This window comes from Ctenopharyngodon idella, chromosome 21 (assembly GCF_019924925.1).
Source record: "Ctenopharyngodon idella isolate HZGC_01 chromosome 21, HZGC01, whole genome shotgun sequence".
NCBI lineage: Eukaryota > Metazoa > Chordata > Actinopteri > Cypriniformes > Xenocyprididae > Ctenopharyngodon > Ctenopharyngodon idella.
In genome coordinates, this window is record NC_067240.1 from 26,863,819 (window position 1) to 26,889,611 (window position 25,793).

Genomic DNA, 25,793 nt, shown 5'->3' on the forward strand with positions numbered 1-25,793 from the left:
TAGTTAGTGTGTAATGTTGCTGTTTAAGTATAAGCAACATCTGCAAAGTTACAACGCTCAAAGTTCAAAGCAAAAAGAGATATTTTCTTTTACAGAATCCGCTGTTTAAGGACTACAGCAAACGGCTGGTAGGGACTACAATGAGCTTCTTCCCGGGTTATTGACATCACAAACCCTAAAATTTTCATAAGCCCCGCCCCTGAGAACACACAACAAAGGGGGTGAGGCCATGTTGGGCTGCTTTAGAGAAGAGGAAGAGTTGTTGTAGTAGAGTGTTGTTGCCATGCTGTCATTTTACGCCGGACTGCTTCACAAACGAGGGTCAATTCAACACTGGATTTGCACAAAAGATTAACATGACGGCACATGCTAGTGGATGAGTTGAATCAACTCCACAGCAACTACATAAATTTATCCACTATCCATTCAGAAACGTCCAGTTTCATTCTAAAAGTTGTAACTTCTTCCTGAGTCTCTCCATCAGTGTCTGACTCCGGTTTGAACAATGTAAGGCTGAACACCGTTACTGACAATCCTCATTTTGGCTGCGTGAGATTCTCCAGCTTTGTTGTTGTTGAGCAACCGAAGCGTGAGCTGTTAAAGCTCCGCCCTTTTCTGGAAAGGGGGCCGGGAGCAGCAGCTCATTTGCATTTAAAGGGACACACACAAAAACGGTGTTGTTTTGCTCACACCCAAATAGGGGCAAATTTGACAAGCTATAATAAATGATCTGTGGGGTATTTTGAGCTGAAACTTCACAGACACATTCTGGGGACACCAGAGACCCTTTTTTTCTACTATAGGTGACTTCCCATGCTCAGTAATGACTGTCAAAAAAAAAAAAAAAAAAAAAAAGGAAAAGACAGAAATAGCTCATTAGTTGCAAAATATTTAACCTAGCTCAGTATCATAAAGTTCTGTTACATCCCTCTAAGATATTTGGTTTTCTTGAAGTTTGACAGGGTTGAAGTTCTCGAATTAATTTAAATTGACCATTGCTTATTACAATGTTAATATATGAACATTTAATACATAACCAATGAACAATTATGGGATAAATAGTTCGATTAAACTACACCATTACAGATATCTTCAGCTCAGAGTTATTTTCAGCTCCTTCAGTGGCCTTGCAGATGAGGTCTCCACATGAGGAGTAAGGAGATGTGCATTGAAATTGAGGATATTACTTTCCACAGCAGGAATGCGGAGTCTGTCTGCTTTAATCTGAGTATGTCCTCAGGGGAAAAAAAGAAGAAAAAAAATGAGATACAGTCAGGACAGAAAGGAAAATATATCACATTTGTATAATTTATGAAGCACAAAGTTCCATCCATCCATCCATCTGTACATTCTCCAAACCACTTGTCCTCTGTAGGGTAGCGGGACGCTGGTGCCTATCCCAGAGTCTCAAGCTGCAGGCAGAGAACTTATGAAGCACATAGTTGTATAATATAAAAGGGTTGTTAATTTAATACTCACTTTAAGTCCTTTTTGCATTAGATCATGGAAGTACAGCAGCCTGTGTTGAGAAAGGAATTCATTCCTTGTTGGAGAAAGGAGCCATGGAGGAAGTACTTCCTTCCCAGAAGGATTCCAGGTTTTACAGGATAATATTTTCTTGTGCCGAAAAAGGATGGTGTTTTGCAACCGATCCTGGACTTGTGCTGGCTTAATTTCACACTCAGGATGTGCAGTTTCAGAATGTTGATGCTGAAACACATTTTGTCTCAGATTCTAACAGAAGGTTGGTTCATAACTATCAATCTGAAAAATGCATATTATATTTTTAGATCATTCAAATATAGGAAGTACTTCAGGTTTGCATTTGACTACGCTTACCAGTTCAAGGTTCTTCCTATCAGCTTAGCCTTGGTGCCATATAAGTTGATGAAATGTATGGATGCCCCTGTGGCCGCACTGAAGCTCCAGGGCATGCAGATGTAAAACTACCATGATTGATTGATTGATTGATTGATTGATTGTAGCACAATCTGAGGAGTTGTTAATTTGACATTGAGACTTTGTTTATTGATCCTCTACGGAGCCTAGGTTTTGCACCTGACCTTTAGACTCTGGACAGGCAATCATCTCTGGTGGCACATAAATTGTCTGGAGATGATGGCAGTTTTTCTTGCTCAATCCATGTCGTGATCTGAGCCTGTCTCGAGCAGTCACAGACGCTGCAATATTTTAAAACCTGTTTGATATTATCGCAATGTGATCTTGTAGTGTGTGTAATGCAACAATTGAAATTTTGAAACATTTAGAAACCGTTATGGCTTAACAAAGCCTTGTTACTGAAATCACGTGACTATGGCAGTTTGATACACACTCCGAACCACTGGATGGAAACAAAAGATTCACAAATGTTTCGATGCTTCAGGAAGCAGTGTTTTGAAAACGCCATTATTAGCAACACATCGTCATTTGGACTACTTTTGCTATCGCTTTTGACATTTTTGCAATAAATAAATGATTGTGATTACATCTGTCTGTCTGTTATGTTTTTCTTTATAACTGTACATATTTTAAGGAAATGGTTTTAGAAGTAGGAGTGGGAATAGTGACTCAAAATGTCTTTATAATGCTATATTGTTACTAAAATTGTAATTTTCCTACATATTTCTGTCCATTACTTTTTTATATTTTTTCTTTATATATTCTCTATGAAATGGTTTTGTGGGTTTGGGGGTAGGGTTAAAGGATCCAAAATTTATTTATAAAATGGTAAAAGGCCAATTATACACATATCTTTAGGAAATAAAAGATTTGTAAATATTTTATCTAAATACATTATAATGTTTACATTTAAATGCTGTCAATACATCCATATTGTACGTTTCAGCATCTGTCCAAATGCACAAAAATTATGTTTTGTACCTGTAAATGTTACATATTAACTTATTACCTTATTAACATTGAGACCAGGCTGTGAATTCTGTCGTCTTTTCCGATCAATATTCCTACATACAGTAATGTCTAACTCTGTACTGTTGATGTCAATGCCATACAGATGCATTTTCAATAATTGTCATTAAAATTGTCTGTAGCTGTAGTTAACATTAGGAAATAGTGACAGAGTACACTGTTATATTGACAAGATGGCTAAGCATCATGTTTATGAACAATGACACAACGTCGTGTTATTCTCAGATATTTTCATTGACATAAATATTTACTCTTGAGAGATGAACTGTGGATTTTGAGCAAGTTCCAGGCTTTAGCAGCTATTCCAATGTGTGGTGCTGTTTGTGTGAATTGTTTTGAGAAATGCAGTTGCGCGCTCTCTCTCTCTCTCTCTCTCTCTCTCTCTCTCTCTCTCTCTCTCTCTCTCTCTCTCTCTCTCTCTCTCTTTGTACTTCCAAAACAAAAGCACTTGTGCAGAATTTGGAGTGTTGATCACATACTAATTCTCTTTAGTATTTTCTCAGTGAACTCTGGGAGCTTATCTTGCCAATACACAATGCAAATAAGATCTAAGCCAAAAGTAACAGTTGTATCAGTGTGGGTCATGTTGGACATGTAGTTGGGATCCTTTACTAATGCTGACATAAGCCTAGACTGTGATTTAGAGACTCCGGTGCTGGTGTAGTAGCAGGGATCGATGGCCTGTGATTGGGGAAGCAGCATGCAGCAGTGTCCACTGTGAGATCTCTAGCACAGATATTGGCATCAGAAAACAGGACCAATGGTCTGGCATCTCCCACTGCAGAACTCTGAGGCAAGCATTTTCTGTTTGTGTTGGTGTCAGTAGTTCCCTTGCTCTTATTGCAGATTTACGTGAACCACAATGCATTGTGATTTATATTTATTTATTTATAATACTTTAATAATCATGTGATAGTTGCCCATTAACACATCAGTAGTTAATAATTATCTGAGCATATATAAAAGGAATATTAGGCATTGTTTATGAGGTAGTTAAGCATGAACACAACAGAAATTGTCTTTAGTAGTACTGTATCACTGGCAACTTGGCCATAACTACTGGCTTATTCTGGTGAATAAACTTGAACAACATCAATGAGTGCCATACAAAACAATAATTAATGTGAATATACTTTTCACTTTAGAACAGGGGGTCATATTGTCTTTATTACACAATGTTAGCAATGTATTACTTGAAGGATTAGTTCACTTTCAAATTAAAATTAGCCCGTTTTACTCACCCTCAAGCCATCCTAGGTGTTTATGACTTTCTTCTTTCAGATGAACACAGTCGGAGTTATATTAATAAATATCCTGACACAAGCTTTATAATGACAGTGAACAGGGGTCCATATTCCACATGGCTCCAGGGGGTTAATAAAGGCCTTGCAGAAACAAGTGATAAAAGCATTCCTTATGTACATTGTAGTCTTTGACAAAAACAATTTTCTCCGCTTTTTGTTCAAAATGTTGCTTTTTTTATGAAACTTACCCACATTCAAGTGATGATTAAAAAAGAAAAGAATGTCTGAAACTAGAATAAAACATTTTGCATGTTCAGATATTCATCAAACAAAAACTTCAAACTCTGGGGGCCATGAAATTTTTGTGAAAATGATTAAATTCTTGTGGTGGCTGGCAATTTATTATTATTATTATTATTATTATTATTATTATTTTAAATGATTGTGGGAAAGATTTAATATTAGATTATTTCTGCTTATTTATCTTTCAAATGTTTTATAAGTTTTAAATAATGCTAATATGCCCTTTGTCACAACACAGACGATGAAAAAAATGTGAGCAGAATCTATTTGCAGCAGTAATATTTAAAAAAAAGCAGAAAAACTTCATTATATTTAAGAATGCTCAGGAAACAAAAAACTTAAACAGAACAACCAACTAAAATGAAACAAAGTCTAAACAAAGACTAACAGAAAACAAGCTATACTAACCCAAATCAATAAAAAAAAAAAACAAACGAGAAACAGGTATTATAACTTAATCAAACAATAAACGAACAAGGAAACAGAACACAAACGTAATACTCTTAATATGTTCATAAGGTGCAATATGTACGATTTTTGCAGTAAAATATCCAAAAACCACTAGGCCAGTGTTATATATTTTGTTCACTTGAGTACTTACAATATCCCAAATGTTTCCAACTATTTGTAAATTGTGAGAAAATTTTTTGTGAGTACCATGCTTTACCATGCCTCAGAGAAAAACACTATTTTGTGAAGTAGCTAACATAGCATAATCAGATGCCACTTAATTTTTAGTAACAGTAATACAGATTTTTCTCCATCATACAATACGTTTTAAAATTAATTCCATGCCATTTATCAACACAAGCCATCCATTAATATGATATTCTAAAATCGATCTATCTTACTGCAGTGTGCAACAGTGTCTCACAGCAGCCGCCGAGTGAACACACAGAGTAATGTTATAACATCATTTTCAACACACTCAAATGTATCTAATGTGATAAACAGAGCTGTGTTACCTCATACTCATGACCGGAAAAGCGGAAGCAGCGCCGGCGACTGCGGCATAATAAAAGTTCCGCTGCTTGTGAGGCGTGTGTTGTGCAATCGCTCCAGCGGCCTCGTTCAGCTCCCACAACACTCGGTTCTGCTCTGCTTCATACTACAGTAATGTTAATAATCTCATCCATGAACATGATTTCTGCCCGAGTCCTATCCCGATTATTTTCCACCGGCTGTGAGGTGAAGACCACATGTCCCAAGATTCCGCACTCAAACTTGGCGTCATCAAGCTACACCTTTGTTTTGAATAGGCCTCTAGCGACCTCTAGGGGACAGAAAATGTTACATATTGCACCTTTAATTACTGGTTTGTTAAAGCTTAAAGGGTTAGTTCACCCAAAAATGAAAATTATGTCATTTATTACTCACCCTCATGTCATTCCACACCCATAAGACCTTAAGATATTTAAGATATTTTTGATAAAATCCGATGGCTCAGTGAGGCCTGCACTAACACTTTCAAACGCCCAGAAAGCTACTAAAAACATATTTAAAACAGTTCATGTGACTACAGTGGTTCAACCTTAATATTATAAAGTGACAAGAATACTTTTTGCGCACCAAAAAAACTAAATAAGGACTTTATTCAACAATATGTAGTGATTGGCGATTTCAAAACACTGCTTCATGAAGCTTCGAAGCTTTACAAATCTTTTGTTTCGAATCAGTGGTTCAGAGCACCAAAATCTCATGATTTCAGTAAACGAGGCTTCATTATGTCATAAGTGTTTTGAAACTTCAATGTTTCATGTGACTCTGTCAGTTTGATTCACGCTCCAAACCACTGATTCAAAACAAATGATTCGTTAAGCTTCGATGCTTCATGAAGCAGTGTTTTGATTTTTTTTTTTCTTTTGAGAGAGAGAGAGAGTTTCTCACAATAAAGTCAGAATTGAAAGTTATAAACTCGCAAACTCACTGGCTCAGCGGGTAGCCTCACAGCAAGGAGGTTCAAGGTTTGAGCCCCAGCCGACTTTTTGTGGGTGAACTATTCCTTTGAAAGAATTTTGGAATCCAAAATAGCAGCAACAAATGTAATATGAACAAGCATACAGCATGTAGTGAAGCAGTGTAGTTTTGTGGATAGACTAGACAGCTTCTGTGTTTGTTTCTTGCTGTGTAGGCTGCTTACAGAGGCTTTGTTTGTTTACTGGCATACAATGTTTCTCGCTGTGCCATTCCTACAAATGTCTCCTATGATTGTGACTCAAGAATGAAGCCTGGTTAGATATTCCTACAGAGACCTGGAAGCTACAACTAGACCACCAGTGTGTGTTTCTGTACTGTATGATTGCTTCCAGGGCTTCTTTTCTTTATTGTCGTTTTTCAGCTACACTATGATTTAACATGGACATGCATTCATTTAGCTCACTCAAGCTGGAAAATGTGCCTCCTCAGAGAGTCTAATTTCCACTTTGAAATATCATTGCACAAAAACACAAGAGTTCAATTTTTTTTTTTTTTACTTGGGAGGTGGGGGAGGCAATGACTAAGAGAATATTTGCACATTTTAATCGGGTAATATTCCAAATGCCTTACAAAGCTAAATAAAGTACAATCTATAATAAGCCTAATATACAGCATATTACACACAGCACCTGTTTAATCTGGGTTGTGGGTGCTTTGTGAATACAGTGCAAAATTTCACACACAAAAGTGTTTTTTTTTTTTTTTTTCTTCATATCTCTGGCTTTTTGTCTGGGGTTTTAGGACGTCCTCAATTTCGAGAGAGAAAAAAAAGACGATGTTTCTCACAAGAACCTTGGCCAGTGAATCAAAACACTTGTCAAAAGCAAAGGCTCCTCAGCCTGCAGTCATAACAGAACCCTTATATTTGCCTGATTGGAGAACTTGATGAGCACTTCCTAATTTGACTTGAAGGTGTTAATAAATGAATACATTTTCAGTAAAGCAATAGCACACATACAAGGAAGAAAACCAATGAGTAAATACGGCAACAACAAAAGCATTATAGTTTTGAGTGTAAAAACCATCACTAACAGGTTAACCAAGCATCAAATGTGCTGAAAATATAATAATCTGCTGCATCTTCCACATAAGATATGGGAATTGCAAGGTGTAAAATACTTTGAGCACAATTTCTGTTCATGTTTGCACCAGTGCACCTGATTTGCATAATTCCTTTACTAAAATGAGTGTTAAAACATCACAGATGGCACCATTTATAAGTTACCACAGTTTATTCTTAGTAAATTTTCCCCTGTGTATGCCATATTCTGGCTTAATCAGTAATATTTTTGTTTATACTTCATTGCAAATGAATTTGATTTGGATTTTGAGTTGTATTTGATTGCCAAAATTACATAACGTTATATTTCATCACTACATTGAATAAGAAGTTGGATTTTCCTTTCAGATCAGATATGGTATCATGAATAGAGTTTTTCTTACTGCACTGAATGTGATTCCCTCTCCTATTTAAAAAAAAAAAGTAGATAAAATGTACACACATTACTCAAAAATGTGTCATATTTTGAGCAGTAAGGGAAAACAGATGTACTAGAAGCTCCATTAGTAAGATGAATGTTTCACTTTTGCACATGAGAACTGACAAGGTTCTTTCGCTTCTTTTATTAATTATTGCCCTATTTTTTCTTATTGACACTTCCACAGAGGCGAGAGTCATCTTCCTTTTCCAAGAAGACCAACAACACTTTCAACATCGTGGGAACCACCTACAGCATGAGCGTAGCCAAAGATCCCGGCTTGACAACCATCTCCAAGAGCGCCACATCCACATCCACATCCACCCCTTCACAGCCGGTCCGAGAGGTCCGACTGCCCAAAATGGATGGTGAATACGTGCCGGAGGGTGTAAGAAAGTCATACAATCGCGTCAGCAAAGTGGACAAGATCTCTCGTATCATCTTTCCAGTGCTCTTCTTCATCTTCAACCTGGGTTACTGGGCCACCTACGTCAACAGAAAGCCGACCATCAACAGGTCCAGCCCACAGAAATGAACATGGCGACTGCCAAAAGAGAAAAAAAACTGCCAGTCCATTCTTAATCAGCAACATGATGCTACTGCTACTGTGTTCATTTTCCAATTTTCATCATCTTTTTTTACATTTTGTAGTAGTGTCATACAGCCATGTAGATATAGAATCCTTGTCAGTAGTTTTTCAGATTTGTATGTGACATTTCCTGTGTTGCATGAGTATGAAAAATCAATATTACTGGTCTTGTATGGATGATCATTACTTACCCACTAAACCCACTCCACTGGAGGAAAACTTCAGTCACCATTGGCTGTCGGTCGCCATGGCAAGTACCTGTAGCCATTCAGCAGCCAGTAGCGATGTCTGTAGGCGCATCATTATTAAGTATCTGTCCTTTGACACTCCGCAGACCCAGAGTAATATCATCTAGAGTTGTGTTCTCATCCCTGTGGGTCTATCTGTGCATTTACCTGTCCAGTGACTCTATTGTTTAAACAGCCTGAGCAGGCTCCAAGATAAAGAAACTGTGTGCCTTTTTAATCGCTCGCCATAGAGATGAATAGTTTGGCACGTGCTGAAATTGTCTTCAAGCTTATGCCTGCCTAATGAAAAAACGTCAGTGTTGATTGATCTCTCACAGGTTGGTATTAAACTCGGAGTCGTCCCGCATGCGAGTTGATTTAGTGTTGACGGTTAACCGTAAGGCTCTGCGCCAGCCAACGGTTCTTTGTTCATGAGCAGCGGGATCAGAGAAAGTATTGAGTGTATTAAAACACTGTAACAGGCTTTAAAGCATTTCAGTTGTGAAGAATATCAAGACCAGATTTTAGATGTGGGCCAGTGCCACGCAGGAAGGAACATGCATTTCCATTACCTCACACTGAAGTGTTGGTGGTTTTGATCTTTACACTGATGATTTCGTGATTTATGTATTGTACAATACAGAATTCATGTTTGTGAATGCACTATTTTTATTATTATTTTGGCAATTGCAAGCCAATATCATAGTTTTCTGTGTTTTAGATGACATGTACACCAAATGTAGAAGTAGTTTCTATGCCATGTTAATTTACGCATATAGTTAAAGGGTTAGTTCACCCAAAAATGAAAATTCTGTCAGTAATTACTCACCCTCATGTCGTTCCACACCCGTAAGAACTTCAGAACACAAATTAAGATATTTTTAATAAAATCCGATGGCTCAGTGAGGCAAGCAAGATAATTAACACTTTCAAATGCCCAGAAAGCTACTAAAAACATATTTAAAATGGTTCATGTGACTACAGTGGTTCAACCTTAATGTTATGAAGCGATGAGAATGCTTTTTGTGCCAAAAAAAATAAATAACGACTTTATTCAACAATATCTTGTGATGGGCGATTTCAAAACACTTCTTCATGAAGCTTCGAAGCTTTACGAATCTTTTGTTTCAAATCAGTGGTTCGGAGCGCATATCAAACTGCCAAAGTCACGTGATTTCAGTAAACGAGGCTTCGTTACGTCATAAGTGTTTAGAAAATTCAATGGTTCACGTGACTTTGGCAGTCTGATGGAGGTTCCGAACCACTGATTCGAAACAAAAGATTCGCAAAGCTTCATGAAGCAGTGTTTTGAAATCGCCCATCACTAGATATTGTTGAATAAAGTCGTTATTTAGGTTTTTTTTGGCGCACAAAAAAGTATTCTCGTCACTTTATAACATTAAGGTTGAACCACTGTAGTCACATGATCTGTTTTAAATATGTCTTTAGTAGCTTTCTGGGCATCTGAAAGTGTTAATCACTGAGCCATCGGATTTTATCAAAAATATCTTAATTTGTGTTCCGAAGATGAACGAAGGTCTTACGGGTGTGGAACGACATGAGGATGAGTAATTAATGACAGAATTTTCATTTTTGGGTGAACTAACCCTCTAAGATAATCTTAGTACATACAGTCAACATGGATGTGCATTTATGTGCTGTTATCACCATTGTTTCCTTATGATTTAATTTATTTCATGTGGTGTGTTCAATTTTATTATGCATCTGGTTTTGGAAGAAAAATCTTTTGCATTCACTTAGAAAGTGCCAGGTTTACATGTGAATTTAAATAGAGACATTTTTGTAGATAAACCAAGAAGTTGCGTAAAGTATGTACTTATGTGACAGCAAGCTATATTAAGCAAAAAAACATTAACTTTGCCATTTCATTTGTTTCATGAACCATTCACGTGGCTGTTGATCAATAGCTTCAGACACACGACATAAAATCTCACTCATCATTTTTAAATAAGTGGATTTATTAGCAAAACAATAGATAGGGCTCATGTTTATTTTAATATTCCAAATATTGCCATTTGTTAGGATGTGTTAAGAATAAATTAATGCATGACAATCTCTTCATTAGTTACATCACCACATATGCTCTTGTGTTATCTTTCTGAATGAGGCTTCATGTTTTTGTATCTCGTAACAGTCCTTCAAATAGCCATATTCAATAGGCTCCTTACATCTCATTTGAGCTATGGTAGGGCTAGATCAGCTGGTGTTGGTATTGATTGTTGACACAAGTAGTGCAAATCATAAATAAAACCACATCTAAGAAGTCTATTTATATAGGAATTTAAATCTATTTATGCTAACTACATATCTGATAGCATACATGATCTGTGTTTTTTACAGTATAAGGTATAAACTTGACAGCATCAGTACAGTACAATATTGGGTAGAGCTATCCTAGATAGCACACACACATCTCCAAGTCGTCATTTCGACAATATCTGTTGTGTACAAACATCTAATAAACATCTTTTAATATGCAGTTTTACATACATTCTAAATCCTAAACATATTAAAGACATTTTCTAAATGTCTATTTAACATATGACAGGAAATATTTTTAGCGAACTAAAAAATGCATCTTCCAAATGTGCACATCAAATAGACATCTCCGTGATGTAGCTTACGTGTGCTATCAGGGTAGTGGCTTAATAGTTTATTCAAATATAAGAACAAATAAAAGTTGTAATATTTTTTTAGATGTTGTCAAGCTTGAAATAGGAGACTTGGGAAATGTAGTTGTGCTGATTACCATAACTGCTACTTCTGTAAACTTTGTCGGCATACTTGTCTAAAATGTGTGACATCTGGCTTTTAACGTACATGCACATGAAGGCTAATATCAGTGAAACGGTAATGCTCAAGAGGGTGACCGTAAAATGTGTACTTTTTTTAAGCAGTACAAATGCTAATTGGCAAAGTTATCACTGACAAATTCTAATTGAAAAACTTGCAAAATGATGCTGAATTACTGCTTAAAATACTGGTTTAAAGCTGATTACACATTTGAAGTCCCCCTTTTGTGTGTTTCAGATCTGAAATTTCTGGATGATGTTGAATGGTTAGCATCTTGGCTAATAATACTAGCCTAATGCTAGATCTGCCACCTTGTGTGCACTTTTCTGAACATTTACTGTGAAGAGGCAGATGTACAATCTGCCAGGCTCCCTGTACATACTGTATCAAGAAATCTGCAATTTTTTTATTTTTTTATTTTTTGCTGCATGTCCCAATTGCTTCTGACGCCGTGGTAGATGTTATCTTATTCAGTTTTCTGGTTTCTTTTCACAATGTCTGGGTTTGAAATGTGGCTTGTTCTTTCCAAAAAGCTTTATTCTTGATAAACGGCAGTGGGAAAGCCAGGCTTCTATTAATGTAATAGTATAAGATGAACATTATCTTGTAAGGACAGTTGGTTTGTTTTGAAGACATCAATCTTGTGCCTCTTGGTGGTTCTTCACGTCATGCGTGTTGTACTCTGGCGCATGCTAGATATTTCGTTATGTCGTGTCACACTGTGATTCAAAAGGTTGATAGAACAAGGATATAGGCAACATAGACCATGTCATAGGGAATGACTGAAATCCCTCTAAATCTTGTTAGGGCGACACTTCTAGACTCGTGATTTGACTCACCTTGAATACAGGAAACTTTTTTCTCTGACATACCGGATGATTCGATATCTCTTATATTAATTGCTTTTTTGAGAAAACGGTCTTCTATTGTCCCACAGTTACTAAGATGTGCATCATGGATATATGTTTGCAATAAAAGTCTTACCATAAATGTCAACAAAGAAAAGAAAGTCAAAATTAATTTCAAGTGTTGTGCTGGCGCACATGTGAATTGATGAAACTGCCTGCCTCAAAAAAAAAAAAAAAAAAAAAAATCTGCTATGTTTACGACTTGCTGCCTCGGCCATACATCATGATTATAGCCAAATTATCAGCTGTGCCAAATGACCTTTAGAGAAAAGTGTAGGGGGAATGATTTGCCCTTTGATATTGAGTTTCTTGCACCGACATGTCAAGGGAGCATTTGTGATGGGTTAATTTGAGAAAAGTTGCTTTAGCATAGCTTGTGATTTCCCAGCACTTTACAAGACCCTGTAACGGAGACTTTGCCCTAATGGTTGAACAACTGACCTATTTGACACCATTACCGATTTAGACCCTTAGTGGAATAATAAGCTGATAGAGCTCTTACCTTAGATCGTCAGCCTAGCTCAATACTATTGAGTCAAATACAGTTCAGTGAATTGTGCCAAATCCCCCTGGTTTTGTTAGTGGAAACTAGAAAAGTTTTGTAAATGTTGTGGGGTTTTTTTTTTTTGGTAACACTTTATTTTGATAGTCCACTTCAGACATGCTAGTAACTTAGCAACTACATGTAAACTACCAGTCATGAAATTATTAGTAGACTGTTTGCTTACTATCTGCTAACACTTTATTGTGATGCTCCCCAAAAGACATTTTACTGACTATAAGTATGTCAACTTACAGTATTCTACTAACCCCAATCAGAACTTTAATCTAACAGTCTCCTAATACTGATAATGACAGCTTTACACGACACCGTTTTCAACTAAAAACTTTTCATGCATTTTGGCCATTCATTTACACGACACTGGCGTTTTTGGGGGCGTGAAAACACAAGATTTTTAAAATGGGTCTCAAAGTGCAAGTTTTTGAAAAAACGATACTTTCACCATCTCTGTGTAAACTGCAAATACGCAAATTTGTGAAAACGTTGACGTCATGCATATTACGTTTTCAGTCTATAGGCGTGTAGTGTTTCTTTACAAAGTGACATCGCCAACTACTGGCCTGGCATGCATAATACAGCGTTTTCAGTTATATTCGCTGATCCGTGTGAATGGGGATCGTTTTAACAACGTAGTTGTCTGTGTGCAAAAAATGCAAAGGAAAAACGTCTGTTTTTAGTACATCGTTGTACATCATTTAGTAGAATGTCTAAAGTGGACTATCGAAATAGTGTCACTAGAATTTTTTTTATTGTCTAGATTGTTGTTCGGTTAATAGTTCATAGAAGGGGAGTTACAATCCTACCCACATTCTCAGCTTTGCCACACGAGGCGCTAGATAGTGGACATCAGTGTAAACAGGTTTAATGCACGGACATTCAAAGGTAGCAACCCCTTAAGTATGAGGTTTGTTATCACCAAATTTAATGCAAGAATGCATTTTAAGTATTTACAACAGGTCAACGTACTTATGTAGAGAATCATTTGTAGATTTCTTGTGCTCTTTGCTGCCCTTTATGACCCTCTTGCTTACGTGTTTGGTCAGCCTAGCACATTCTGAAGCTTCTTCTGTTGGTGGCAAAGGATTCTGTGTTGGAGACCAAACAAAGAGGATTACATATTAAACATTGAGAAGAAAAATTTACAGTGATTGTACTTTATCAAGCTCCTAATGACCTTTACTTACTTTGTAACTTGCATGTTGCAATAGTTTTCGAGTTGTACTGTTGTCAAACACATCTGAAACTCAAAAGTTTCTTCAGTGAACCCTGGATGATTACATATTATAACTGTGAGGCTATGTACCTGGCTTAAGTGTGAAGGTTTCTGTGAGATATATAAAATACGTGGACTTCAACATTCGCAGTGTCTTATGTATGGCCAACTTGTATGAAATAATTGGAGCAAATTTTTGTGGAATATAAATTTGTTCGGTCATTTGAACGATGGCCCTCCCTGCCACTGTGTAGCTCTAAGAAAGATTGTCAGAAATGTTGTTTTTGTTAAAATCTTGACTTCAAGGTGTTTTGCTTTTATTTTTGTTGTGAAAGTTTGTTTGTGGAGCTAATGACAGTATTCTAGTGTTGTTTTCAATCTTTATGTGTCCTGGTTTGCTGTTCTTTACGTTGAATAAATATTCAGTCCTTTCATTTCCTTGTTGTTGCTGTTGTCTTATCATGTGTGTGTGTGTGTGTGTGCGTGTGTGTGTGTGTGAACTTGTATTTATTACTTTGTACGAAAGATACGGAATGTTAATAAAATGTCCTTTAATTGGACCCCACAAGGACAAAATCTTTTATATGAGACTAAATGTTGACTCAATTTTAAGATTTTGTGTAAACATTCTTATATATGACTTTTAAGATGTTGTCTTTGTGGGGTCCGACTAAAGGACCCCACAATGTCGTAATATGCTCTATCTACTCAATAAAATTGTAGCAACAGATTACAAGCAATATTATTAATTAAATTCAACATATAAAAATTGAGTTAGAATTAATCAAATTAATTCCTTAAAAGTCAACCTTTTAAAATGTGTAAAATTAGCAAACACCATTACAAAAACCCACAAACTGACATAAAAAGCGAAGAATCAAACTGGCCAACTAAATGAAACACTGATCACCATAATAGTGACCAAACATTTTCAATAAAATCAACATCTAAACCTCTGTTAATTCTTCTGTTTCTCTTTGCTTCAGTGATTCTGCTTGTTATCATCGGGTGTCTTCAAAGTTCGCAATAAAAAATAAAGAGTTCTTAATTCATCTTTGACGTCTGTCTGTTATTCAGATATTTTTGTTTAAATTTTACTTAAATTTTACTCATTTTAAATGGTTGACATCTAAGGAATTAATTTGATTAATTCTAACTCAATTCTATTTGTTGAATTTGATTAATAATATTGCTTGTAATCTGTTGCCAACATTTTATGGAGTAGATATAGCGTATTACATTTTACAGTGTATAAGTAGGTAAAGTAGTATAAAGTAGTATAAACAAGGATGTGTGTGTGTGTGCGCGCGCATTTTTGTGACATATCAGGACACAAATTTGTATAATGACATGGGTGTTACAAGGAGAGGGTGACTTATGAGGACATTACCCCATGTTTCAAAAGGCTTATAAATCATACAGAGAAGAATTTTTTTGAGAAAGTAAAACTGTGCACAGTTTTCTGTGATGGGTAGGTTTAGGGGTAGGGGTAGTGTAGGGGGATAGAAAACACGGTTTGTACAGTATAAAAACCCCACAATTCAGATAAACAAACGTACGTGTGTGTGTGTGTGTGTGTGTGTGTGTGTGTGTGTGTGTGTTCCTTTGACCTTGGCCCTCTCCTTTACACGGTTTCCATCTGGACACTCCACAAATATCACACATACATTAACATTTTCTTTGTGACACTCACAGTGTGAGCAAACAGAATACTGAATGGACCTCACAAACCCAATTCAATGCACATATTTCCAATCTCGCAACGCCGCTCTGTCCTTAAAGGTGAAGTATATAATTTCAGTGCCACTAGTGAAACAAAGCAATATTTAAAAAATAATAATTGTTTTCAAACAAATAACACTCCCACTGTTTCCTATTAGTCACACAAACAGCGTTGGCTGCATCCTAGTGAGGCTGTGTCCTTCTGAGGCTTAGACTCTTCCTCAGCATTAAAACACTAGAATGAGACATCTATTATAGCATCTATTATAGTCTGTATAGCAATGTCATAAAACTTGCCGTCCTCAAGGTCATGGCACAAAAAATACCATTAAAGATTAACTTGTGAAAAATACTTTAAAAAAATGTTATGTTATCTGACTTTCTGTTAATGCAATACACACTAAAACAAAGAAAACATCTTGGTTACCATTGTAACCACCATTCCCTGATGGAGGGAACAAGACATTGTGACTCAGGGTCACACTTGGGAGCCCCAAACACCTTTGACGTTTCAGAAAAGGCCAGTGAGAATTGGCAAGTGCAATTTGCATCCCAGCCACTCCTCCACTCATCCAGGGACAAAAAGTCTCGTTCCCTCCATTGGGGAACTGAGATAACTATAGTAACCGAGACATTTCTTATCTGTCAGTCACTTCGATGTTATATCGAGACCGACACTAGGGGGCCCTATACTAAATGCCACAACTAGCTGAAATGTGTGAAGCGTTTCGGCAGTTTAGGCAGGCTGTTGCGTGCCAAGTAGCAAGTGCACTCCAGCAACGTCGTAACACTCCCAACGCCCAGAGTAAGTTACATAAGCCTCCCTATTCAAAGACTTGTCCTCACCATGGGAAGTTCGCTTTAGCCGTATCCTTTCTTTTTAACAGCTGAGCACACCTAATTGTTAACTCTGAGGAAGTGTTCTCCTCCTCTGCAGAGAAAGGAACACTACGGAGACCACATCCTGCCCAAAGGAGAGGTTTACATGTGGAGAGACATCCTATGAACTTACCTGGTGGGAAGTACTACATAAAGAAAAAGCCCTAGTGGTGGACTCTACCTGATAAGGGAAAGACTGCCAGCCATAGTGACTAATGATGAAATGAATAACACTGGGTTCACTGGCAGAGAAACTGAGTATGGAGCACTTAACCCAAGTACAATGGCTCGCCTGAAAAGGGGCATACCACAAGTAATGGGTCTGCTAGCGAATTCGGTTACTGTTGAGTACTTGGAGGTGGAAAAAGTGTCCCGGATTCACCAAGCATGGGAAACTCACTTGGACTAAAGAGCGCACATTATCACCTCAGAGAGGGGAACGGCGCTGCAAGCAAGCAGTACACCTAGCCAGTTGTCCAACTGTACCCAAGACTCAAGACGAAACCAGCTCTACCCAGAGATTATAGAATCTCACAAAGGTTTGGGTGTAGCCTAGCATGCAGCTCTAAAGTGAGCTCTCACTCCAAAGGGACTTGGTACATCTTAGCTTTGGAAATGCACTCAGGCAAGCATTTGGGGAAGTGTGTGCCTCTGTGTTCTAGGTTTTTGACACCTGATGACACACAGGACCTGTGCGTTTTTTGTTTGGATCAGGGGCATGCATGTTCAGTTCTCAAAAGGGCTGAATGTACCCATTGCGAGAAATTTGCGATGAAAAAGCTCAGCTCGCACCTGTCTCTTTTCTCAAAGGAAATGGGAACTAAAAACATTCTCGCTGAGCCAGTATTCCCTATAGGCGACATCTAACAGATGAAGCTGACATAGCCAAACCTTAGAGCTCGTTCAAAAGGTTCAAAAAGTGAGCTTGGGTAATGGCCAAATGGAATATTGCCACGTGACAGTTCTGTGACCAAGTGTGTTCCTGTAGGATCGGACATATTTGACTCCGGCAGGTAAGTCCGTTGAGTCAATTATGCTATGCCCATTTCGGTAGTGCATAGACACAGTTAATGTGGCACTTGCTCCCTCGGCATGGGATAGCATAGCATAGCATCTGCGGACGCAGTGTAGAGTTCCAGTTCAAAAGGGAACTACGGGTTATGACTACAACCACAGATTCCTGAGAAGAAGAAAGAGACACTGCATCTCATTGCCATGCCTCAGGCTTGCCTGCACATCTCCTTCATACTAAGAAGTTGATGATATACATTACAGGTGCACCGGTAGTGACGTCATGGACTGTCGTCAGCCAATAAAGTTGTCATGTTTAAACACATGCTTCAGACACCGGTCATGCTGATGGTGTTCCCCATAGCGTCTAATCAGGGAATCGTGGCATAGCGTCTTTTTTGTTGTTGTTTTGTTTTGTTTTTTTGTGAGAAAAAAGATTAAAATTTGGTAACACTTTATATTGATGGTCCCTTTTGAACACTCTGTTAACTATAAGTAACTTTGCAACTACATGTCAACTAAATCTATTTAGAGTATTAGTAGACTGTCTACTCAATATCTGCTAACACTTTATTGTGATGGTCCCCCAACAGACATTCTACTGACTATAAGTAACTTTTGCAACTACTCAAAGTTCAAAGTTACAAATAAGTCAGAGAGAGTAAATGGTAAGTGTATTTGGCGTGCTGTCTGAGAAGAGGGCTCCGGGCCCGGTATTTGGCCCGAACGCAGAATACTCCCCCCGTATTCCTGGCTGTGGTAGGAACAAGCCAAGAGTGAGGAGTCAGGGTGGTGAAGGGATGCTGAAAACTGCCGAGGAATGTAGGTGAGTCGACTGTGTATATATATAGGCTTCCTCTCATGCTGATAGGATAGACGTGGTAATTGCTGGTGAAAAGTTGATTAGATTATTTGCATGTGCTCCTCCCGAACTTTGTTAATGAAACATCATATGTCAACTTATTCTAACCCTAACCCTACCAGTCTACTAATGCTCTACTAACACACTAATAAGAGTTAGTAGTAGGTGCAGTGTTACTTAAAGTCAACAGGACGTGTTAAAGGGACCATCAAAATAAAGTGAAACTTGAAATTTATATGGGAAAGTCATTGTGTGGAAAAGAGCAGTAAAGAACATGTTCTCTCATTTCTTCTTTGCATAGAGATTTGGAACAACATGAGGGTGGTTAATTTGTAACAGAACTTTCATTTTTTGGGAGAACTTATACATCAATCTGATGTCTCATCTATACTCATTTGTAGCTGCAGAGTTTTTTTTTAATCTTCCCTTTAGTTTCCTAAACCTTTATCTTTCTTAGTATTCACATATCGGTAACCCCATTCCTGCAGTCTTTGAGATGCCCAAAGTTAAATAATCTCTTTGCTCTAAATTTTCTGTTCCACTCATTGAAAGCACCTAGGCTGTTCGCCCTGCCTCATTCAAATCCTCTTCTCTGCTGTTGGAAGTGTACTAGCTTGCTACTGGCCTTGCCTTCATAAAATATGTATTATTGTGATGTTCTATTCTTTTTGAGTACCACAAGCTGGCAGCTTGTGGAGAGTGTAGGGGGCAGCATGTATATGGAGATTGTATCCATGATTTACAGTACTTCAGACTCACCAGCTTCCCATCCCCTGCAACGCAATTTTCAAAGAGACGTCGGCTAACATGAAAGCCATGGTCAGTCAAGCTCCTCCGAACGATAGGGCTGCCATGCTTTATGATGTTGGTAAATTAATATGATGCACAGACAAACAGAAGATGAACATCTTCGTCTGATTGAGCTGTCAATACTGGAGTACTCAGGGTGATGTGAGATATTCCAATCTGAGTTTTTCTGATGTGACTGATGGTTTTTGTTAAAAAAATAAAATAAAATAGGGCTGTCAATAGTGATGCATACAAAGTTAAGATTTAATTATGTCTCGACCTGTACAAATGCTATATTTTGTCCTATTAGATTATTCAAAAAAAAAAAAAAAAAAAACATAAACAATACTATTTACTGTATATATCCAAAGTTTTTTTTTTTTTTTTTTTGTCTGAAACTAAAGTCATGTGGTGCAACCAACATGCAAGAAGAAAAAGTTGATGACGACAAAGTTAGTTCAAGTCATAAAATATCTTGTGGTCTCTAAAACCTCAGTGATATTTATTTGAAATTTATTCATTTGGCAGATGTTTTTTTGAAAAAAAGCTTTTTAAAAATAATGGTTAAGATGTATTCAAGGTCTACTTTTACATACACCACATGAGTAATTCACTTGAATCTTTCCTTGAAAATTATGTAAAAGTGTACTTGACTTTATTCATGGCATAAGGCACTATGCAACTTCTGAAAACATCCTAGAGCAGAGCTGGGCAACTCTGACCCTCGAGATCCACTGAGCATTTCTAATCCAATGCCCTCAAGGTTCCTGCAGAGTTTAGCTCCAACCCTGATCAGTCTCACTTGTCTGTACCTCTCTAGTAATCCTGAACAAAGTTGATTTCAGGCAAGTCTCCAAGGTTAGTAAAAATAAATAAATAAATAAAAAATCATACCACTGCAGTACGAGGGGAAGGAAACAAGAGCCTTTTTATAAATGGATGTCAATGGAGGAAAGGCTTCACTACCCTAAATAAACTGGTTTTTGCAACATTGACACTGTTATTGAACTGGACCAACAGTGAATTGGCACTCTAAAAAACAACCCAATTTGGGTTGAAAATGGACAAACCCAGTGATTGGGTTGTTTTAACCCAGCGGTTGGATTAAATGTTTGCCCAACATGCTGGGCAGTTTTATATGGAAGCCCATTTCCGCCACAATTGAGTAAAAAAAATATAATTCTGTAAGTCATAATAATGAGAAACTTTCTCGTAATAATGACTTACGCATGCGCAAAGCAGCGGAGCAGTGACACGCTAGTCAAATGCGATAACTCCGCAACCATGGCACGTTCTGCAAAAGTGTAATCTATAATATCATTAAATAAATAACATTATTGATAAATTATCAGTAGCCTGAGACGGGATATAGTCATTTATTCATTTGTAACATTCATTTGTATTTTTGTGTATGAACAAGCAGAAACACAGAGTGGTGATCCATGGATTTCAAACAGATAGAGGAATGATAAGACAGCACACACCTACATATCCAAGTCTGTTAAAGAACGCTTCACCTGGAAAGCTGTCTTTTGCATGCATTCTCATGAGTCATAAACATTTAAAAGGTGTTTTCTGTAGTAATATCACTGGAATGAAGGTTTATGACTGGGCAAGTGCTTTAGGACCCGGTTTATATTAGAAAAGCTTTCCAGCGCCTTGTCTAGGGCAAACCTGCACATCAAATAGCCTAGACTCATCCGCGAAATACGTGTTAACGTTAACACATAAACCCACACATTTTATGAAGACGTTGCACTTAAACTTAACGAATACATGTCATATTCCTTCATCAATCTGATAGTTTTGTAAGCCGTCGCGTTCATGCAACAGTTTCCACTGTTACCACGGAAACCACTTTGCGTTCCACCTTCTCGTGCGCATGGAAAAGTATTGAAGATATACTGATAATTTATAATAACTGATGTTATATAAAGATACTATAGATAGACTGCACTTTGTAGATTACTTTAACGAAAACAACTGTTTTGCATAACGTGCCATGTTTGCTGTTCTCGCATTTACGAGACTTTGACCAGCGGATGTCGCTAGCGTGCCACGCCCTTCTGCTCCGCTGCTCTGCGCATGCGTCGAAGTTTCTCATTATTATGAGAGTTTCTCGTTATTATGAGAAACTAAGTCATTATTATAAGAAAGTTTCTCATTATTGTGAGAAACTAAGTCATTATTACGAGAAAGTTTCTCATTATTATGACATAGCAAGTCATTATTATGAGAAAGTTTCTCAATATTATGACTTAAAGAATCATATTTTTTACTTTACTGTGGTGGAAACGGGCTTCCATAGTTTTATTTAACCCAACTATTGTTTAAAAATGATATGGCTGTCTTAAAATGAACCCAAAATAGTTTGGAAATTAAAAAAATGACACATAATTACTAGAGGCAACAATAACAATCGAAAGGTGAACATTTATTAATAAGTAATTTAATAGATCTTTATTGTTTATTGTTATTCATTAAACGTATTAATAAATGTTGATTTCAAACATATTTTGTGTTCATTTTAAGCAAGCAATACAGTCATTTTTAAACAATAGTTGAGTTAAATAAAACTACCCAGCAGGTTGGGCAAACATTTAACCCAACTTCTGGGATTAAAAAAAAAAAAAAAAAAACCTATCGTTGACTTTGTTCATTTTCAACCCAACTTGTGTTGTTTTTAACCCAGCATTTTTTAGTGTACTGTCTTTTTAGAACTGCTTTACAGCAGAATTTGATTTTGTCTCATATCTGATAAAGTTTGCATAATTGATTCTGTTATTTCACTGTTTATTACTGTGAAGCTGCAGAAACAATCTGTATTGATAGCACTATATAAATAAAGGTGACAACTTCTGTGGGAAAACAGCTTATCATTTAATGAATCGTCTTTTAACATGTTGGCTTGGTTTCCAACACTTCACATTAATTTCTGGTATCCGCAAACAGTGACTGACTGTTGCACAACCCTGAATGAAATTTGCTGCAGAGGTTGATATCTCTTAACAATAAGATCCCATCTCTTTTCTTATGACCTTCATTAGTTCATTCAGTTGTGTTTGATCAGGAATGGAGCAAAACACTGCAGGACAGTGGATGTATGAGCTGTGTATTTTGATTCAGAGTTGGCATCATTAGAAGTCCTCGCAGGGGTTTGCGTAATCTCTTCACAGATGTTGTTAAATCTTAAATTTTCGTAAGAGGCTGGATTCAAACTAGAGCTGGCGCAGTCTCTAGATGGGCATCCCGAGGTAGAAACAGAAAAGCAAATGGAAAAATAGCGTAGCTGCTGTTCATAAAAAAAAAAAAAAAAGATGATCATGTGCATTTCATCTGATATAACTGGACTACAAGGTTATGAGATGCATCATGTGAATGCTTGATGAAAGAGATGTGTCTTTAATATAGATTAAACTGGAAGAGTGTGCCTGAGCCTTAAACAAATACTGGTCATCCAGTATTTTATATTTTTAAAACACTCTGGCAACTTGGATAATTTAGAGATTTCATCTGGTCATGATGAAATATATAACTGAGTATCACTGGCATAACAGTGGAAACTATTTCAATGTTTTCTAATAATATTAGGGGCAGCATGTATATTAAAAATAGCAGAGGGCCTAACATAGACCTTTGCAGCACTCCATAATTTACTGACGTTAACTTGGATAATTCCCTGTATAAATAAACAAAATGTAACTGTCTGATCTAGACCACCTTAATGCCTGTCCCTGAATACCAGTGTCATTTTGCAGTCGATCTAAGAGTATGTCATGATCTATAGTGCTGAAGGCAGCACTAAGATCAAGTAAAACTAGTTTTGAGATGCAGCCTTGGTAAGGAAACTAGAAGTAAGTCATTTGTCATTTTAACGAGTGCAGTTTCTGTGCTATGATGAGGCCTGAATCCTTCCTGGCTGAAATTTTTCATAGATATCTTTCTTTCTTTTTTTTCCCTTTTTTTCTTTTTTTTTCAGGAAGGAGCACAGTTGAGTGGACAACTTTTTCTTGTATTTTAGACATAAATGGAAGATTTTAAATGGGTCTATATTTTGCCAATTCATTTCGAACTGGTTGTGGTTTCTTAATGACAGGTGTAATAACGGCCAGCTTGAAGGGTTTTGGGACATGACCTAGAGATAAAGAGGAGTTAATAATACTGAGAAGAGGCTCTTCTGCTACAGGTAACAACTCTTTCAGTAATTTAGTGGGTATTTGGTCTAATAAACATGTTGTTGGTTTAGGTGCAATAATAAGTTTATTTAGCTCTTACTGTATATAGTTGAGGCTGAATCATAAAACGCTGTCAAAGATTGTACATTTACAATTATATTTCTGATGCTTTCGATTTTCTCAGTGAAGAAATTCATAAAGTCATTACTATTAAACTGTGATGAAATATTCAGTTTAGAGCTTTTTTATAGCGGGACATACTGTCTTTCCAAGCAATTCTAAAGACCTCTAAATTAATTCCTTTCCATTTGCGCTCTAGGTTACGAGTTTCTCTTTTGAGAGCATGAGTAATACTGTTGTACAATGCTGCAGTACTTTTCTTTCTAACCTTTTTTTTTTTTTTTTTTAAACTGATGGGTGCAACAGTGTCTAAAATATTACAGAAGATAGTGCCTATACTACTAGTCATTTCATCAAGTTCATGTGTGTGTTTGGGTACACTGAGCAGCTGAGACAGATCAGGCAAGTTATTAGTGAACCTATCTTTAGAGGTCGGGATAATTGTTCTTCCTGGACAATAACGCACAGTGATATGGCAAATATCAGCAGTATGCATTATGCACATTACAAGGTCAGTGAAATCATCGCTTTATGGTAGAATATCTATATCAGTAATATTGGTTCCTTGCAGTATAATTAAATCTAGTGTATGATAAAAACGATGAGTGTGTCTAGTGATGTTTTGATTGACCCCAAAGGAGTTGGTCTCTAAACACAACTCCTAATGCATCATTTGTATTATCTACGTGAATGTTAATATCTCAGACAATCAGTGCTTTATCGACATTGACCAATAGGTCTGAGAGAAAATCCGCAAACTCTTTTAGAAAATCATAACATAACATAGGGCCCAGGAGGTCTATATGCTGTAGCCAGAGGAAGAGATAGCAGGGATTTTTTTCTTATATCTGAGAGCGTAACATTTAGCACAAGCACTTCAAATTAATTAAACCTGTGTCCTGTGTTCTGAGTAACATTACGAAAATATTTATAGATTGTTGCAACACAGCAAATGCAATGTTTTTGTTGTTGTTTTTTTCTTTTATCAGTCCATACAATGGAAATCAAAGCGTTCCAGTGTTATTTTGGACCCCACTGACTTTCATCGCATGGACAAAAACTGTTATATATCTTTTTGTATGTGTGTGTTCCACCGAAGGAAGAAAGTCATACTTGTTTGGAACAACTTGATAGTAACGTATGACAGAATTTTTGAGTGAACTGCCTTTAAATAAAATAATACATCTTAATGTAGATACTGATGCATGTGTATATATATTTAGATTTAACTTTGTGCGTGGTCACAGTGTGGCCATTTAACATGTTTACTGATGCATCACATTCATGACAGTCGCTCTAAAATGCAGCTGACTTGTATGTACAGCACTTTAATTTATTTTATGTGGATTATACTAAAATGTTCTGGTTTAAAATGATCAATGCTGAAATATGAATAAAAATTTCATCTGCAAAGAAAAAAAATGTCTCTGGACCGTTAGTGCTGATCAGGGGTGGCCTCATTCCAGTGGGACTTCCTGTTATATAAGCACTCAGTGTAGGTCACAGAACTGGGATTTCCTTTCATGTTGCATTCATCCACTTTAGACAGGACACATTCAGACTCCAAGGCAGGGAACATCAATTGTTACATTAGCTCACATTTCCTTCAGATTTAAGCCTTAGCACAAGGCCGCACACAGATGAGGGATGATATGGTTTTGTGCACAGAGCACGTAAAGGTCATGCTGGGATGAACGCAGCTTACAGTTTTTTTCAATTACTAACAAGCACCGGTCAATACTGAAGCCACTTTTTCACAGTCTGCATTACCAACATGAATCTAATCTCCAAAACTCACTTCTCAAACTAAGCTTGTTCCACCATATCACTGTCAAAAAAAATCTCATTCAGAAAGCATACATTATCACACACACTGACCTAAAAACACTAACAACAGGGAGCATTACATGAATGATGAACTTTTATATTTGAAGTTTGAATGATTTTTCACATAAATCAGTATTTCATTATAGGATAAGAATGACATTTTTT

At 37.0% G+C, this 25,793-nt stretch overlaps 1 protein-coding gene and 1 long non-coding RNA gene across 2 annotated transcripts in view; both read left to right on the forward strand.

Moving 5' to 3' along the window:
• gabra3 (gamma-aminobutyric acid type A receptor subunit alpha3) overlaps positions 1–9,600 on the forward strand; it is a 222,200-nt gene extending 212,600 nt beyond the window's left edge. The window contains exon 10 of the mRNA XM_051878531.1: positions 8,118–9,600. Within this exon, the coding sequence (XP_051734491.1) occupies positions 8,118–8,465 (348 nt within the window). The 3' untranslated portion in view covers positions 8,466–9,600. The remainder of the gene's footprint in view (positions 1–8,117) is intronic.
• Positions 1–25,793, forward strand: part of LOC127504122 (uncharacterized) — a 1,137,365-nt gene that overhangs the window by 869,577 nt on the left and 241,995 nt on the right. The gene's annotated exons all lie outside the window — the stretch shown is intronic.